The sequence below is a fragment of the Ranitomeya variabilis genome, chromosome 3 (genome assembly GCF_051348905.1).
Source record: "Ranitomeya variabilis isolate aRanVar5 chromosome 3, aRanVar5.hap1, whole genome shotgun sequence".
NCBI lineage: Eukaryota > Metazoa > Chordata > Amphibia > Anura > Dendrobatidae > Ranitomeya > Ranitomeya variabilis.
This window is the reverse complement of record NC_135234.1, coordinates 612342010-612361076: the sequence shown is the minus strand read 5'-3', so window position 1 is coordinate 612361076 and position 19067 is coordinate 612342010. Positions and strand designations below refer to the sequence as shown.

General features: G+C 42.9%; 1 protein-coding gene across 2 annotated transcripts in view; it reads right to left on the bottom strand.

Moving 5' to 3' along the window:
* Nucleotides 1–1369: 1369 nt before the first annotated feature.
* The window catches only part of LACC1 (laccase domain containing 1), a 31699-nt gene continuing 14001 nt past the window's right edge, over nucleotides 1370–19067 (bottom strand). Inside the window, exons 3-6 of one of the 2 annotated variants that reach the window (XM_077297348.1) lie at nucleotides 18457–18638; nucleotides 17122–17287; nucleotides 9595–9820; nucleotides 1370–2245 (exon numbers count right to left, since the gene is read on the bottom strand). In XM_077297348.1, the coding sequence (XP_077153463.1) occupies nucleotides 2074–2245; nucleotides 9595–9820; nucleotides 17122–17287; nucleotides 18457–18638 (746 nt within the window). In that variant the 3' untranslated portion in view covers nucleotides 1370–2073. The remainder of the gene's footprint in view (nucleotides 2246–9594; nucleotides 9821–17121; nucleotides 17288–18456; nucleotides 18639–19067) is intronic. The other variant, XM_077297349.1, reaches the window with a different exon arrangement.

Here is a 19067-nt window from a genome sequence, read left to right as displayed (position 1 = left end):
AAAATATGGTGGAAAATAAGTATTTGGTCACCTAAAAACATGCAAGATTTCTGGCTCTCACAGACCTGTAACTTCTTCTTTAAGAGGCTCCTCTGTCCTCCCTCATTACCTGTAGTAATGGCACCTGTTTGAACTTGTTATCAGTATAAAAGACAACTGTCCACAGCCTTAAACAGTCACACTCCAAACTCCACTATGGTGAAGACCAAAGAGCTGTCGAAGGACACCAGAAACAAAATTGTAGCCCTGCACCAGACTGGCAAGACTGAATCTGCAATAGGCAAGCAATGTGATGTGATTAAATAAACTGTGGGAGCAATAATAAGAAAATGGAAGACATACAAGACCACTAATAATCTACCTCTATCTGGGGCTCCACACAAGATCTCACCCCGTGGGGTCAAAATGATCACAAGAACGGTGAGCAAAAATCCCCAAACCACACGAGGGACCTAGTGAATGACTTGCCTAGAGATGGGACCACCATAACAAAGGCTACCAACAGTAACACACTATGTCACCAGGGACTCAGATCCTGCAGTGCCAGATGTGTCCCCCTGCTTAAGCCAGTACATGTCCGCGCCAGCCTGAAGCTTGCTATAGAGCATTTGGATTATCCAGAAGAGTATTGGGAGAATGTCATATGGTTTGATGAATCCAAAATAGAACTGTTTGGTAGAAACAAAACTCCTTGTGTTTGGAGGAGACAGAATGCTGGGTTGCATCCAAAGAACACCATACCTACTGTGAAGCATAGGGGTGGCAACATCATGCTTTGGGGCTGTTTCTCTGCAAAGGGACCAGGACAACTGATCCATGTACATGAAAGAATGAATGGGGCCATGTATCTTGACATTTTGAGAGCAAACCTCCTTCCGCCAGAAAAGGCATTGAAGATGCAACATGGATGGGTCTTTTAGCATGCTAATTATACCAAGCACACCACCAAGGAAACGAAGGAGGGGATTTGTAAGAAGCATTTGAAGGTCCTGGAGTGGCCTAGCCAGTTTCCAGATCTCAACCCCTTAGAAAACCTTTGGAGGGAGTTGAAAGTCCATGTTGCACATCGACAGGCCCAAAACATCACTGCTCTAGAGGAGATCTGCATGGAGGAATGGGCCAACATACCACCAACAGTGTGTGCCAACCTTGTGAAGACTTACAGAAAACATTTGGCCACGGTCATTGCCAACAAAGGATATATAACAAAATATTGAGATGAACTTTTGTTAATGACCAAATACTTATTTTCCACCATAATTTGCAAATTTTCAAAATATATCTTGCCAAATAAGACAAGGTGATTTTCTGAATTTGTTTTCTCATTTTGACTCTCATAATTGTGGTCTACCTATGATGTCAATTACAGGCCTCTCTCATCTTTTTAAGTGGGAGAACTTGCACAATTGGTTGCTGCCTAAATACTTTTTTTCCCCACTGTATATATTGCTCCATGCAGAATAATGAGCCCTATATATTGCTCCATACAGAATAATGAGCCCCATATAATGCTCCATACAGAATAATGGGCCCTATATATTGCTCCATACAGAATAACAGGCCCCATATAGTGCTCCATACAGAATAATGAGCACCATATATGGCTCCATATAGAATAATGAGCCCCATATAATGCTCCATACAGAATAATGAGCCACATATATTGCTCCATACATATATAATGAGCGAGAGAGAGAGAGAGAGAGTGAGAGAGAGCTGTAAGTGATGTGTGACTTCTGCAATCATGTTAGGTGCTGAAACTGTTCACCATTAACATCCAGACACTTCTGATTTTGTTGACCTACTGCACAAATAACTTTAGATAGCGTCCACAGGGATTGCTCTGAGTGACTTTTCAATTTCTTTGATTCTCCTGAAGGCCACATGTGGGATCTAGCAATCATGCGTTTACATACATCTTTATAATATATATACATATATGTATCTACAAACTGTATATACAGATTAATGGAAGTACACTGTACACAAACAGGTTGCATAGTAGAAGGTATATAGCTTTTAGCTTATAATGAAATTGTGTATCTTTAGTCCTTCTGATTATGGAGACAGCCACTACTTTATAGATATGAAACAGATTTGTGTGCCAAAATTATTCCCATCCCGAACATGGGAAAAAAATTTGTCCGGGTGGCAGGAGGTGCAGAGTGTGATATTTTGACTCTTGTCTTCTATGGTATCATCCTGAATATTATGTGGTAAAATACCACCACGTTCCAGGAGGATTCTTCAGGGGGAAAAAAGAAGAAGAAACAAAATCAGATGAACGAGACCATTCAGTTTATATTAGCTTTACTTTAAAGTTGATCAGTATGAATTAGGGTTGAAAGGAAACTGTTTGTAGTCCACCTCTTATCACAGGAGTGGCATTGCTTGGTTAGCCCATTTAGTTACATAGTTATTAAGGTTGAAGGAAGACTGTAAGTCCATCTAGTTCAACCCATAGCCTAACCTAACATGCCCTAACATGTTGATCCAGGGGAAGGCAAAAAAAACCCATGTGGCAAAGAGTAACTCCACCATGGGGAAAAAAATTCCCCATTATTATTATTAGCCCCTCCGCATTTCGTACAATACATACTTGATAATTTAATTGTTTCTGTGTACCTCGTATTGTGCTCTAGTAACATAATGATGTCAGTCGCAGAAGACTTGAGTTGCAGGGGGAGCACTTTGCCCAAAACAGCACATGTGCAGCTCTGTGCGGGCCGCTAAAATTTGTTGTCCTATTCTGCCAATATGTATTAGCATATTGGGTGCTGTCTACTATATAATTGTCTAAGGGTCACTTCCGTCTTTATGTCTGTCCTTCTGTCTGTCTGTCTGTCTGTCTGTTACGGATATTCATTGGTCGTGGCCTCTGTCTGTCATGGACATCCAAGTCGCTGATTGGTCGTGGCAAAACGCCCACAACCATTGCCACGACCAATCAGCAACAGCCATAGTCTGGCAGCGAAATGGCCGCTGCTTTACTGCCCTGCAGTCAGCGCTGAGCGCTCACACAGGGTTAATGCCAGCGTTAATGGACCACGGTGTAACGCACTCCGTTAACGCAGCTATTAACCCTGTGTGGCCAACTTTTTACTATTGATGCTGCGTATGCAGCATCAATAGTAAAAAGATCTAATGTTACAAATAATAATAATAAAAAAAGGTTATTCTCACCATCCGACGTCGCGCGCTGTCCTCGGCAGTGCAAGCGGCAGGTTCCGGTGCCAAGGATGCTATGCAAGAAGGACCTGCCATGACGTCACGGTCATGTGACCGTGACGTCATCACAGGTCCTGTGCTCATACCAACCCTGGGACCTGAAGCTGCCGCGTGCACGGCACACAGGCGCCTGGACTTCAAGGGGTCTTCGGAAGGTGAGTATATGTTTATATTTTATTTTAAGTCTTTTTTAACCACGCATATAGTGCCCACATTGCTATATACTATGTAAGCTGTGTTACATACTGCGTGGGCTCTGTTATATACTACATCTCTGTGCTATATACTATGTAGCTGGGCAATATACAACGTGACTGTGCAATATACAACATGACTGTCCAATATACTACGTGGCTGTGCAATATACTACTACGTGCTCTGTGTTATATACTACGTAGCTGTACAATATACTTTGTGGCTGTGTCGGTTCTGTTATATACTACGTCGACTGTGCAATATACTACGTGGCTATGTTATATACTACGTGGCTCTGCTATATACTACGTCGCTGACCAATATACTACATACCTGTGCAATACACTACGTGGCTATGTTATATACTACGTGGCTGTGTTATATACTACGTAGCTCTGCTATATACTACGTAAGCTGTGTTACATACTACGTAGCTCTGTTATATACTACGTAGCTATGTTAGATACTACGTCGGTTGTGTTATATACTACGTCACTGTGCAATATAGTACGTAGCTTGTGCTATATACTACCTACATATTCTAGAATTCCTGATACATTAGAATCGGGCCACCATCTAGTACACTTTATAAATATAAATTAGCAGGAATACTGCATAAATTAACTGCAGACTTGTGAGACAGATTAGGGACAAAATGTTTTATACCCTTTGTATATAATTTAATTAATAGAAATAAAAGTTACATTTTGTCGTCTTCTAGTGAGGGTTTATTTGGGGTTCTCAACAATTTGGAAATTTTATATACTGTATATACAGTGGGTACGGAAAGTATTTAGACCCCTTTAAATTTTTTACTCTTTGTTTCATTGCAGCCATTTGGTAAATTCAAAAAAGTTAATTTTTTCTCATTAATGTACATTCTGCACCCCATCTTGACTGAAAAAACCCAGAAATTTAGAAATTTTTGCAAATTTATTAAAAAAGAAAAATATCACATGGTCATACTGTAAGTATTCAGACCCTTTGCTCAGTATTGAGTAGAAGCATCATTTTGATCTAGTACAGCCATGAGTCTTCTTGGGAATGATGCAACAAGGTTTTCACACCTGGATTTGGGGATGCTCTGCCTTTCTTCTTTGCAGATCCTCCCCAGTTCCATCAGGTTGGATGGTGAACGTTGGTGGACAGCCATTTTTAGGTCTCTCCAGAGATGCACAATTGGGTTTAGGTCAGGGCTCTGGCTGGGCCAGTCAAAAATGGTCAAAGAGTTGTTCTCCTTTGTTATTTAAGCTGTGTGCTTAGAGTCATTGTGAATCTTAGGCGTAGTCTGAGGTCCAGAGCACTCTGGAAGAGATTTTCATCCAGGATATCTAATTGGCCGCATTCATGTTTCTGTCATTGGCAAGCAGTCATCCTGTTCCTGCAGCTGAAAAATACCCCCATAGCATGATGCTGCCACCACTATGTTTCACTGTTGGGAATGTATTGGGCAGGTGAGGAGCAGTGCCTGGTTTTCTCCACACATGCTGCTTAGAATTATCACCAAAAAGGTCTATCTTCATCTCATCAGACCAGAGAATCTTATTTCTCATATTCTGGGAGTCCTTCAAGTGTTTTTTAGCAAACTCTATGTGGGCTTTCATATGTCTTGCACTGAGGAGAGGCTTCCGTCGAGCCACTCTGCCATAAAGGCCCAACTGGTGGAGGGCTGCAGTGATAGTTGACTTTGTGGAACTTTCTCCCATCTCCCTACTGCATCTCTGGAGCTCAGCCACAGTGATCTTGGGGTTCTTCTTTACCTCTCTCACCAAGGCTCTTCTCCCACGATTGCTCAGTTTGGCTGGACGGCCAGGTTTAGGAAGACTTCTGGTGATCCCAAACTTCTTCAATCTAAGGATTGTGGAGTCCACTGTGCTCTTAGGTACCTTGAGTACTGCAGAAATTCTTTTGTAACCTTGGCCAGATCTGTGCCTTGCCACAATTCTGTCTCTGAGCTCCTTGGTCAGTTCCTTTGACCTCATGATTCTCATTTGGTCTGACATGCACTGTGAGCTGTGAGGTCTTATATAGACAGGCGTGTGCCTTTCCAAATCAAGTCCTATCAGTTTAATTAAACACAGCTGGACTCCAATGAAGGAATGGAACCATCTCAAGGAGGATCACATGGAAATGGACAGCATGTGACTTAAATATGAGTGTCTGAGCAAAGGGTCTGAATACATATGACCATGTGATATTTCAGTTTCTCTTTTTTAATAAATTTGCAAAAATTTCTACATTTTTGTTTTTTTTTCAGTCAAGATGGGGTGCATAGGGTACATTAACGAGAAAAAATGAAGTTTTTTAAATTTAAATTTACCAAATGGCTGCAATGAAACAAAGAATGAAAAATGTAAAGGAGTCTGAATACTTTCCTTACCCACTGTATATACAGTATATATATATATATATATATATATATATATCCCTTCCAAGACCATCATAGTTCCTCCACTATTTTCGCTATCTTTATCTATTTGGCTTTAGTTTAAAAACACATAATTAACATGGCTCTTTTAAAAGAATTTTAGGACAGACCATGAATATTTATTCGGTGTATGTCCAACTTGTGGCATTACCAATCAGCACAATAAAGGACCTGCTCATCCAACACCTGGCTTACCTGATCTACATCAAATCTAAAAAAATCTATGTTAAAACATGAATAGTAATAACGCCAAAGACAAAGCATGATGTAGTAGGAAAGAGGAAAGAGAAACACAAACCTTAGTTTAATTTTGAGCACAGAAGACTTAACAATGTTCTCTTAGCTCAATAAAACATTTTTTCCCTGGAGAACTTTGGACGTGAATTATTGACACTGGCTAAAAATATAGCATTCTGATTCCTCCCCTCTAGTACATGACCCATTTACAGCAGTTTTCTGACACTGAAGTGAGCTTAAACTTGTCAGTGTTAAATACAGAAACATTCCGAATGTATTTCCTACTAAGGGTCCCTTTCCACTTGCGAGATAAAAAACGGTCCGTAATCTGGACCGAAAAAACGGATGGAACGTATGCGATTGTCATGCGAGTGTCATGCGAGTGCCATGCGATTTTTTAATCGCACCATCCGTATGACATCAGTATGACATCCGTATTGCTGTCCGATTTTTATGCACCAGTGTCCTTTGAAAAGCCGGCAATTCAGCGCCATGTACAGTAAAATCACACTGACAGGTTAGAATAGAGTAGATATATACACATAGAATAGGTATATATACATATATATATGTCAGTGAGACACCTATATATGTATATTTATATTTAATGCAGCGCTAGATAGCATAAAAGCCCCTAATTCAATTGCCGGCTTTTTCCTTCTCCTGCACAAACCCGACATGATATGAGACATGGTTTACATACAGTAAACCATCTCATATCCCCAGTTTTTTTGCATATTCCACACTACTAATGTTAATAGTGTGTATGTGCAAAATTTGGCCGCTGTAGCTGCTGAAATAAAGGGTTAAATGGCGGAAAAAATTGGCGTGGGCTCCCGCGCAATTTTCTCCGCCAGAGTGGTAAAGCCAGTGACTGAGGGCAGATATTAATAGCCAGGAGAGGGTCCATGGTTATTGGCCCCCCCGTGGCTAAAAACATCTGCCCCCAGCCACCCCAGAAAAGGCACATCTGGAAGATGCGCCTATTCTGGCACTTGGCCACTCTCTTCCCACTCCCTGTAGCGGTGGGATATGGGGTAATGAAGGGTTAATGCCACCTTGCTATTGGAAGGTGACATTAAGCCAGATTAATAATGGAGAGGCGTCAATTATGTCACCTATCCATTATTAATCCAATTGTTGGAAAGGGTTAAAAAACACACACACACATGATTTAAAAGTATTTTAATGCAATAAACACAGCGATTGTTGTAATAATTTATTGTTCTCGCAATCCATCAGGAACACCCTCGCTTGGAAAAAATAATAAACGCACAAGATACATACCTTCTGGTGAACCGTCTCCTCCCACGAAGTAATCCATCTGAAGGGGTTAACTAATATTACAGGCAGGAGCCCTGCAAATGCAGCTGTGCTCCGTGCTTGTAATTCCCCAGCGAATGAATGAAATGTAGGTCATTGACCTACATTTCCTTCAGTCGCGGTGATGTGCCCCTGCTGGATGTTCTCATGAACTGCAGCCTGGGAACTTTTTCCCACGCTCCAGGTCATATGAGGACATCCACCAGGGGGCGCATCACCGCGACTGAAGGAAATGTAGGTCAATGACCTACATTTCATTCATTCGCCGGGGAATTACAAGCACGGAGCACAGCTGCATTTGCAGGGCTCCTGCCTGTAATATTAGTTAACCCCTTCAGATGGATTACTTCGTGGGACGAGACGGTTCACCAGAAGGTATGTATCTTGTGCGTTTATTATTTTTTCCAAGCGAGGGTGTTCCTGATGGATTGCGAGAACAATAAATTATTACAACAACCGCTGTGTTTATTTCATTAAAATACTTTTAAATCATGTGTGTGTGTGTTTTTTAACCCTTTCCAACAATTGGATTAATAATGGATAGGTGACATAATTGACGCCTCTCCATTATTAATCTGGCTTAATGTCACCTTCCAATAGCAAGGTGGCATTAACCCTTCATTACCCCATATCCCACCGCTACAGGGAGTGGGAAGAGAGTGGCCAAGTGCCAGAATAGGCGCATCTTCCAGATGTGCCTTTTCTGGGGTGGCTGGGGGCAGATGTTTTTAGCCACGGGGGGGCCAATAACCATGGACCCTCTCCTGGCTATTAATATCTGCCCTCAGTCACTGGCTTTACCACTCTGGCGGAGAAAATTGCGCGGGAGCCCACGCCAATTTTTTCCGCAATTTAACCCTTTAATTTAACAGCTAGAGCCCCCAAATTGTGCACACAGACACTTGTTACATTAGTGAAGAGGAATATGTAATAAAAAAAGGGATATGAGATGGTTTACTGTATGTAAACCATGTCTCATATCATGTCGGGTTTGTGAAGGAGAAGGAAAAAGCCGGCAATTGAATTAGGGGCTTTTATGCTATCTAGCGCTGCATTAAATATAAATATACATATATAGGTGTCTCACTGACATATATATGTATATATACCTATTCTATGTGTATATATCTACTCTATTCTAACCTGTCAGTGTGATTTTACTGTACACCGCGCTGAATTACCGGCTTTTCAAAGGACACTGGTGCGTAATAATCGGACAGAACTCGCATGGTGCGAGTGCTGTGCGATTTTTTTCTCGCACCCATTGACTTGCATTGGCGAGTCTCGTCCGAGAATCGCAGCAATACGCAGCATGCTGCGATTTTTTTCTCAGCCGATCCAGATTTTTCTCAGTCCGATTTCGTCTGAGAAAAAAATCGCAAATGAAAAGCCACCTATTAAATAACATTGGTCAGAGTGCAATCCGATTTTTAATCGGATTGCACGCATCCGTTTTCCTCGCAAGTGGAAAGGGACCCTTACTCAGTTATCTGCATAAAGCAGTAAAACATTAGTCATTCCTTGTGCATCTACCCAAGTTCCTCCATGAGAGTTAAATATACCATTACATTATACATCGGGAGGGAGTGGGATAAGATTTTCACTATCCTCCCTTTTCTTGGGAATTATAACCATGTGCTGCTCTAAAACTCCCATATACAGTAGCTGAAGCCTCCAGTTCTGTGTAATAAGGCTGCCATAATGATGAGCAGGACCATTTTTTGTTGTTATCTATCTGTAGGGGCAGAGACCCTGAAGCCAGCAATGTGTCATTTACTGAGCTGCTTGGTGCAGTTTTGATAAAATCACTGTTTTCTCTTTAGATTTAGCAGTTCCTTGAATTCTGGGCTCACACCACTGATTGGCAGCTTTCTCTTTGCCCTGTACATTAGCAGAAAGCTGCCAATCAATGGTAGGGGCGGTGCTACACAGAACAGGTGACTAGAAGGCACAAGACACTTAGTCCTATAATGATAATCTCCTGCTTATAAAACACTGATTTTATTGAAACAGCAACACATAGTCCAGTAAGTGACACATCTCTGGATTCAGGGTCTCTGCCCCTACCTCATGCTGCTCTCAGATTAAATAGCAAAAACTTGCTGACAAATTTCCTTTAAGGAAAATCACCTTTATCTGAACAATGCGGTTAATTTGAATACAAGAAACAAGGATTGACTTACCGTGTTGCTCTTCTGATATCAACATATGGATTAGGGGACTCAAATTGTCGGACACAGTAGGGGTCAATGTCATAAAAGGCCTTGGCTTCCTCTTGTGTTAATGTAAAGCAGCACGGTCCAACAGATGGGCCCAGGACTACTAGGATGTCCTTCACATCACTCCCGTACTCTGATATCATGGCATTTACAGTGGCCATAGAGACTCCTAACAAGGTGCCTTTCCAGCCTAATAAAAATACACACAAGTTTTGATTGTAGTTATTTGAAGAACAGACACTTGACATTTCCTATGCTCTGCAGTATGTTGCTGGTGGTGTTTTTAAGCAATGATCAAAAACTGATCTATATACCAATACTAGATATGCACTATGCAGGCAAGAGTATGGCACGCTTTATAAATCAGCATTTATTCTGCCAATATTTTAGGCAGAGTAAGCTATATACAAGTGCCGGCTGTGTACTTCTTTCATTGTCCCACAAAACAAGCACATTAAAGGGAACCTGTCACCCCATTTTTTCCGTATGAGATAAAAATACTGTTAAATAGGGCCTGAGCTGTGCATTACAATAGTGTAGTTTGTGGACCCCGATTCCCCACCTATGCTGCCGAAATACGTTACCAAAGTAGTCGTTTTCGCCTGTCAATCAGGCTGGTCAGGTCGGATGGGCGTGGTGTCTTCCCCCAGATATTGCGTAGTTTTCCGTTGGTGGCGTAGTGGTGTGCGCATGCCCAAGGTCCCGAATCCTGCACAGGGGTGTGAAAATAGCAGCGATGTCCGTTATTCCATTGGTGATCGGTGGGCGCGGCCATCTTGCTTTGGCCGCGCGTGCGCAGAAGCGGCGCTCTGCTGGCCGCGGCTTCAGGAAAATGGCCGCCGCGATAGCCATCTGCGCACGCGCGGCATCCCGTGGCCATTTTCCTGAAGCCGCGGCCAGCAGAGCGCCGCTGCCGCGCCCACCGATCACCAATGGAATAACGGACATCGCTGCTATTTTCACACCCCTGTGCAGGATTCGGGACCTTGGGCATGCGCACACCACTACGCCACCAACGGAAAACTACGCAAGATCTGGGGGAAGACACCACGCCCATCCGACCTGACCAGCCTGATTGACAGGCGAAAACGACTACTTTGGTAACGTATTTCGGCAGCATAGGTGGGGAATCGGGGTCCACAAACTACACTATTGTAATGCACAGCTCAGGCCCTATTTAACAGTATTTTTATCTCATACCGAAAAAAACGGGGTGATAGGTTCCCTTTAATGTGCCCAAATAATACAATCATAATTGACTATATAACCTTGATGTGTGATCGAGGGCGCAAGCTTTGGGTCCCTAAGTCTCTAGGGTCAGTGGCATCTGAATGACACAATAAGACAAGCTGCAGACCCAGGACGAGCTCTGTCTAGAGATAGCACACTGCTTCCCTCTTAGGCTAGGTTCACACATTGCGGGTTTTTGTTTTTTTTCAGCTTTTTTTATGCAAATTAAAAGTTGTTTTTACAGTACCATCAAAAGCTATGACATTTCAGAAATCTCATGCACACACTTGTTTTTATTTCAACTGACTGAATGGGAAAACTGCAGCGTTTTTTTTAATATCTGCAACATGTCAGCTCTGCCAGCATTATTGCAGCATTTTTTTTCACCCATAGAAAGAAGAAAACGGTGAAAAAAAACACAATGGCGTATTTCACAGTGTTTTTATGCCATTTTGGTGAATAAAACAAATTTGATGAAACATGTACTCTAGCTAAAACACACATGTAACTAGTAACCAAAAACACTGTAAAAATGCAGCAAAGAGACTTCAAAAATGCTGAAAAACAGGGGTTTTGAACTCAGCATTTTTACTGCCAATCGAGGCTTTTTTCGCTGCATGTGAACATAGTCTCATAGACTTCCAGTTGTTACTTTTTTCTATAATATACATTTTGATATTTTACAAAAGAACAAGGGGTAAGGTTTCTCCTTGTGGATAGTGACATACCAGCTACTTCCAACAGGTGGCGCTATAGAGTTCAAGTCCTCTTTTTCTCTGAAGAGGCAATTTGCATATTACAAAAGAATGTTACATTATATCTATGAAATCTGATATTGCAAACCTTTAAATTAAGCTAGACAGTGGTTGACGTGGAGTATAAATGCTTCAGACTCTGCAGTATACTAACTGCAGCCTAACGTCACCCAAGTAATGGGCTTAAAAAGTTAATATTCCTACAGTAAGACAAAGCCTTCCATTGTGACTACGTCATTGTGCAGATAGTTCATTTAGCTTCCCAACAAACCACAATACATGGGCCCAAGTCTACATTTATTTTACTTACATAGCACCAACCTAATCCACGGCGTTTTACAGATATGAGAGGCATTGATTAAAGATTTCCCCTGACCCACTTCTATTTATCACAGGACGCTGAAGGTTACGTGCCAATTTGCAACTCAGAACTGATAATGGTCTTGATTTTACAGGTGCTGAAGTGGTGTGTGGTTTGGCAATGGACTCAGTGGAATACAGAGAAGTCATCAAGTTCCTTTACTTGAACACAACAAAGGAGACGTTTTATGAGATGAAAGAAGTTTTTAGACTTCAGTGCAAACAGCTCCAAATCCAGGGCGACCCCACTCTATTGATGAACACGCCATCGAGCAAGTGGAGATCATTTTGGAAAATCGTCGCGTAGCCATTCGCCACCTAGCCCAAAATGTCAAGATTAGTGTAGGGTCTGTGGAAAAAAATCATCCAAGACCATCTTCACATGCATAAGGTATCCGCTCGCTGGGTTCCCTGGCTGCTCACGCCTTTCCAGAAGCAGGATCGAGTCAAATGCTCTCAGGCTCTATTGATGATGTGCCATGGAAAGCAGGACTTTTTCAACAGACTGATCACACAGGATGAAAGCTGGATACCTCACTACGATCCTGAGACTAAAGTCCAGTCGATGCAATGGAAGCATCATGACTCACCGCCTCCAAAGAAGGCACGTGCCCAACCCTTGGCAGGCAAGGTCATGCTCACAGTATTTTGTGACCAGCATGGAGTAGTATTGATGGATTTCCTAGCAAAGAGTACCATGATCACTGCGGAAACTGCGGAAGGCCATCAAAACCATGAGACGTGGCATGCTCACCAAATGTGTCCGCCTTCTGCAAGACAATACATCAGTTCACAACTCACATGTTACCCAAATGGATGCCTGCTCCTGTGGCTTTGAAATTCTACCACATCCCCCTTCTTCATCTGACCTCACACCATTGGACTTCCACCTCTTTCCAACAATGAAGTTATTTTTGAAGGGCAAGCATTTTTCAGATGATGAGACTCTGATTTTCGAAGACACAACGTTTCTTTTGGAGCAGCCTGTCGACTTCTACAAGCGAGGAGTTTACAGTTGCTTAACCCCTTTCTGACCTCGGACGGGATAGTACGTCTGAGGTCAGATCCCCTGTTTTGTACAGCTGACATGTGCCCGCAATAGCAGTGGGTGAAATGGTGAATGAATGTCTATTTTAAAGCACCATTCCAGCAGGGTTTTTTTCAGTGCTGATGTGGCCCTTTAAATGTAAGCCTTGTGCTCCCTGTCATATACTCACCCTCCAGCATCTTCACTGTTTTTGGGCACCGTTCCTGTCCCGCGATGCCATATTGTGAGCGCAGCTCCTGACTGGCCGGAAGTCAGAAGCTATGTCACAAGCTCTCAAAGAAAGTCTATGAGAGTGAGAATGAGGCTCTCATAGAGATGTATTGAAAAGTTACCTCAGCGCACTTCATGAAACACTGGAACAGACGGCAGGTCACTTTTTGCCAAAAAATTATGAAGGTGGTGGTAGGTGAATAATAGACAGGGGGCAGGGAAATTAGATTTAAAGCGCCACTCCAGTGGTGCAAAAAAGGAAGGAAAAAACACTGGAGTGGTAACTAAAATTTACATGTCCAACATTTTCAAAAAAGTTGTACAGCTGCAAGCAAGCTTACAAAATAATAAACAAAACACTGCTTTTATTTACTCTTTCTTCAAGTGCCACCACTACAGCTGTTATGGTGCATAAGACAAAAGCTAGACAGAACCATGCCCCCTTTGGTTGTGCTGGATTTAAATTTTCCCAAATTTCTCTCATAAACATTGGCAAGTATGAATTACGTCACATCCATTGGTCACATGATCGCAGCAGCCAATCACATGCCTCAGCAATCATGTGCTGTAAGCGCAAGTGTCACCAGTGAAGCCAGTTATTGACAGCAGTCAGGTGACCACTGGATGTTATCTCTTCTCTGCAAGACTGTTGGAAATCACTGGAGCAGGACAAGGACAAGTAATAATATTCTATAGCAATTCTTGTATTGAACACTTTTTGACAACCCTTTTGTGATAGATGTAAGCTGTAATGTTGATTTAGAATCATTAATCAACCATAGGGGTTAAAATGGTTATAGAAGACAGGGAGTGGTTAGCTCAGCCCCAGGGGATACTGGGAAAGTTGTTATTATTGTGTCCTGGACATCCAAGATGAAGGTGTGTGTAAGAGTCTCCTGTCAGACTGAAATTAGACAAGCTGTGTAGCCCAGTTCTTCCTGGGAAGCGATTGCTGTGGTCATAGAAGCAGTCAGGACAGCCAGGAACATCGTTATTACCTCAAGATAGAAGATAGACCTGAGAGAGCTACAGCACAGGACTCATCCCCCTCCACCCACCTCACTGCATGAGAAATGTACAGTTCTGCATAGCTAAAGACACTGTGTGTGAAGAAAAGTTATCTGTGCAGAGAAGTTATCTGTAAAGAGACTATCATATACTGTATGTTGATTAAGCATTTCATGAAGAAAAGTGATTCTGTGTGATGAAAAGAAGGTTGAATAAAACCCCTGTGATCGACTTAATCTCTGAACTGTCATAGCTGTGTGCCTGTAAGCTGTTACCTTACCTTTACTGTGAAGAATTATAACTAATGGTTGTCCTGAGTAAGATTTCCCCAGAATTCCAAAAATAACTCATGTTTCCTTTGTATCGTCTTCATATACTGAGTGGCGTGCATGCAACATTTTACTACAAGAAGTTCATGTTCATTTTCACCGCCAGTAAAATGACTTTGTGCTAGTTTTGGTTACAAAAACATCTTGTTGAGATTATGAGTAAACATGATTAATGCAAGTTTCCAGGATTCAGATCCAAAAGAACCATTCTGATTATTCATCCTACAAGATCGTATTGGTGAGAAACATATGCTGTATATGGTCAGGAGCCCAGTGATCATATGGATGTGTGCGCAATGTAAAGAATCCAGGAGACAGCAAGTCATACATGTTGTGTATCATAGCTAGTAACAGGGAACTGAAAGGCCATTAAACTGCATTTGTACATCTATAGCGCCACCTACTGTATGACCAGATGCTGCACATTTACAAATTAAATGCAGAATATTTTACACTGTGTTCTGCCAGACCTACATGGATTTATTTCAGTTCTCTTGTATTTTTAACCTTTATCTTTGAGACTAGTTCATATAACAGAAAATATGCTAGCAGTGTATAAGACTAGAGGTCGCTTCATCAAAATGGAAAAATTGGCGTAAAACACTTTTTAAAGCTGCAAAATCTTTGCACAAAGTGGAGTTGCACAAAAAATTTCAGGTTTTGGCGTTTTCAGTATGAAGCAGCTCTGCTGAACTAGACAGAGCTGGGGAGGAGCCAGGGTGGGATGGGGCTTGGGTACGCCAGCCTGTCAAATTCAGCAAAAGGTCTGGTGTATCTTACGCAAGAAAAGTTGCTCCAGTACATGAATGAACTAACGTTTCTGGCGAGGAGCACAGAGCCGCATGACACTGAGAAGATGCGCCAAATTAATTTATGCGCCCCTCTTAATGAATTAGACGCATCTTATTGCTGCACGCACTTCATTCTGACTTCTGTATGAAGCACCAATCTTAAAGAATCGGGGCCTAAGAGTAAGAGTGGAGCAACACAGTGACATTGGTCATGGCACACATTGCAAAACCAGACATCATAGTATGGTCATCCTTTATTGCAACATAAGAGAAGTATATGTCACTTTGCCACAACCGTAAGATGGCACATCCAGTAGGTTTAGGTTTTTTGTGACTTGTATACTGCCGTTGAGTGACCTTGTGAGTAAGAACACTAGCACAATTACTTTCATGATGTGGTCATAAAGCATTGTGTAATGCCATTGCCGGCGCCCCTGCATGGTGTCCCCTTCTCCCTCCATGCAGGGAAGCCGGCTTAGGCCGGTGTCACACTTGCTAGTGCACTGCGAGAAACTCGCATCAATACCCGGCACTGCCACCGGCACTCGGGACCGGAGCGTGCAGCTGCATAGAAATACATGGAGCCACACACTCCACTCCTGAGTGCCGGCGGCAGTGCCGGGTATTGATGCAAGAGACTCGCACGAGTTTCTCGCATTGCACTCGCAAATGTGACACCGGCCTTACTCACTGCTCCACCCTCGGTGTGCTACTACTACTACCTGGTGTGCTCTCCGCATGTACCCACATACTTGCGCTCCCCAGCTCTTAAAGTGGCAGCGTGCATATAGTAAATGCTCTCATTCTGTAGATGACAGGTTATTAGTATAATGTGTTTACCTGCAAGATGACTCCTAGCCAATTGATGGGAGTCATCCTGTACAACAGACTCCTTCCCACTTAGGGAGTCGCCAAGCAACAAGTTGAGTTATTAGGTAGTTGGTGTTCTACCAGTGCAGTTGTGAGGTCCCCTGTTCCCACTGTGACTAGAGTGCTTAACCTGAATCCCTGGTCCCCGTGCCATCAGTGTCCTGACCCCGAATGCCTGGTTCTGGAGAGCCAGGTCCTGAACCTGAACCCCTGGTCCCAATATAGCCAGTGTCCTGAACCATGCTCCAGCCCTGTTCCTGAAGTGCCTTGGTCCCGATGCGGCGAGTGCCTGAATGGTGTCCCCTGGTCCTGGAGAGGCCAGTCATGAATCTGAAGTACTCTGGACCTGGCGCTGCCAGTCCTGTTCCCGAAGTCCCCTGGTCCCGATGCAGCCAGGGTCTAAGCGTTTTACCCTGGTGCTGGAGTGGCCAGTCTTGTTCCCGAAGTCACCTGGTCCCGGTGTGACCAGTCCTGTTCCTGAAGTCACATAGTCCGGCCAGTACCTGAACATTGCCCCCCAGCCCATGTGCGGCCACTCCCTGATCCACAATCCTAGAACGGTGTGTCTGAACATAGCCATAATCAGTGTCAGCAAGCCTAACCCCTGGGGTAGCTGCAGTACTTGGATCTGTTTATAAGCGGTACCTGGTGGCTACCTCCAGCCTAGTCTGTCTCCATCATCAGGAGGTCCAGGGAACACCAGGTAGTCACTTCCTAGGTAGGCCGGATCCTGTGCCACGGTGGGCCCACAAATCCACATGTGCCACCGTTTGATGTAACACATTGCCATACTGCGGTCTCTGGCAGCATGACTTGATGTTGCACAAGCAGCCATGTAGCCCAATCCTTAGTCTTACACCACAGATAGCCCCGGTCTACTGGGAACTTACCAGAATGGGCTGCCCCACACGCCTTTTTAACTGGATCACAGAACAGGATTGGTATACAGTCTGCTCCTGGCGCGGCTATCGTCACACCTTTCTGGTTAGTTACTATCCCATCATAGCAAGGAGGCTCCGGTTTTCCCATTATCCAAACCGTCTGAGCATGGTCAACCTGCAAGAAGAAAGGTAAAATTGGCTAAACATGTAATGGTTACCACCAGGTATCCAATAATAATTTCCTTCAGCAATGTAGCACCAACATATTTCCCAGCTCTCTTCACAGATTGCCATTGTTCACATTAGTCCCTGTCTCACACTAGACCAAATTGACAAAAGTTTAAAAACTTAATTTTGTCAGCATACCCTGCCACAACTGAATAGAAAAATGGCAATATCTCTGGTAGTAAAGTGAACCTAAATGAGGACGTCATCGCATGAAGAATGGGAGGCCCCGAACCCGGACCGCGACGCCAATCGGACCGGACCCCACCGGGACCGCCCCTGGGTGAGTATAATATAACTTGTTTTTCTCCTCTTTCAGGTTACATCGGGGGCTTATCTACAGTATTACAGAATGCTGTAGATAAGCCCCTGATGGTGGTGGCCGCAGCTTATAGGGCCAAAATGAGGTGACAGATTCCCTTTAAATTCTATAGCCAGGGAGTTGTTTTTGACTTGTGACCAGCGGCAGAAAATCCAACATTTGAAAACATTTGCAACTCTGTGTTGCAGTTACAGGAGGTCACAGGTTGCAATGAGATACTATAGAAAATCATTAGACGTGACGTCACATTTCGCCGTGTAACCCAAATTTAGGGCTTGCATTCAATTCATACTAACATTCAATGTTTTATCGGATAGCGCTTGGACCAATGTTATGCTATCGGGCAGTGCAGATCTGCAATTTTTTTCTCATTCCAATTCGGCATGAGAAAATAATCTCAAAATGCTGCGAGTGGTTCCGGAATGTGGATCACGAGCACCAATACAAATGTGCATGTGAAACGTCGGACTGCACTCTGATTTTATCCGAGTGCAGTCCGACATCCACGAATATAGACAATGGAGAAATTAGGTTCTCCATCTTCTCCACACCTCTGCATGTAAGAAAATCGGAAGACATTCAGATGATCCTAGGCTCAAACTCTGGCATAGTTTGATCCAAGTGACATTAGCATAATCGGTCCAAGGTGACTGACACAAAAGTACTTTATATGTATTATGGAACAACAAGTACAAAGTGGGGAGAATAGAAATAAAGCTAAATGAGGCAATAAACCAGTCAATAGGATACATATCTATATCGTCCTAGGGCCAAACTAGAAGCAGAGCCACAGCTACCTTCACAGGGACGTACGTCTGAGGATCAAATCCTGCAGCCTTTCCAAGACGGCGGAAGTTTTCTGCAACAACCCCCTTGGGATCTCTTCTTTTTGAACTGCTGAAAAGATTTAAGGAGCTGAGGGTTGGTATATAAGATACGCCACCACATCGCGTGCTAAACCCGTGAAGAAAAATATCCTCTGTAGACAAATAAGTACATAGAGAGAAATGAATGCATGAAAATTAACCCTGAGAATGTTATAAAAAGGTTTTATTATATTTTATGTAAATCTCTTCAGAAATCTTCATCAAAGGACAGTAGATTAGAAAATATAGACAGAATATTTCCTTGGCTGATTTTTCCCACTCCCTTGTAAATTCCATCTATGACACCTAAGGTTCCTAAGACAAGCTTGATTCCAGTCAAACAAATCTATGGTAATGGTAATTTGCTTTTTAGGGAAAATGCTATTCTGATACTCAGGTAACAGAATCATTTCTCCAGTCGGCTTTATTTCAGGAATACACAGTCGCCTTCCTTTTGCGATTTTTACTGTACTTATTCTGAGCATAAAGAATAATTTGATCTGATAAATATCAATCATTTCTGTCCATTTCCCTCAGTATAA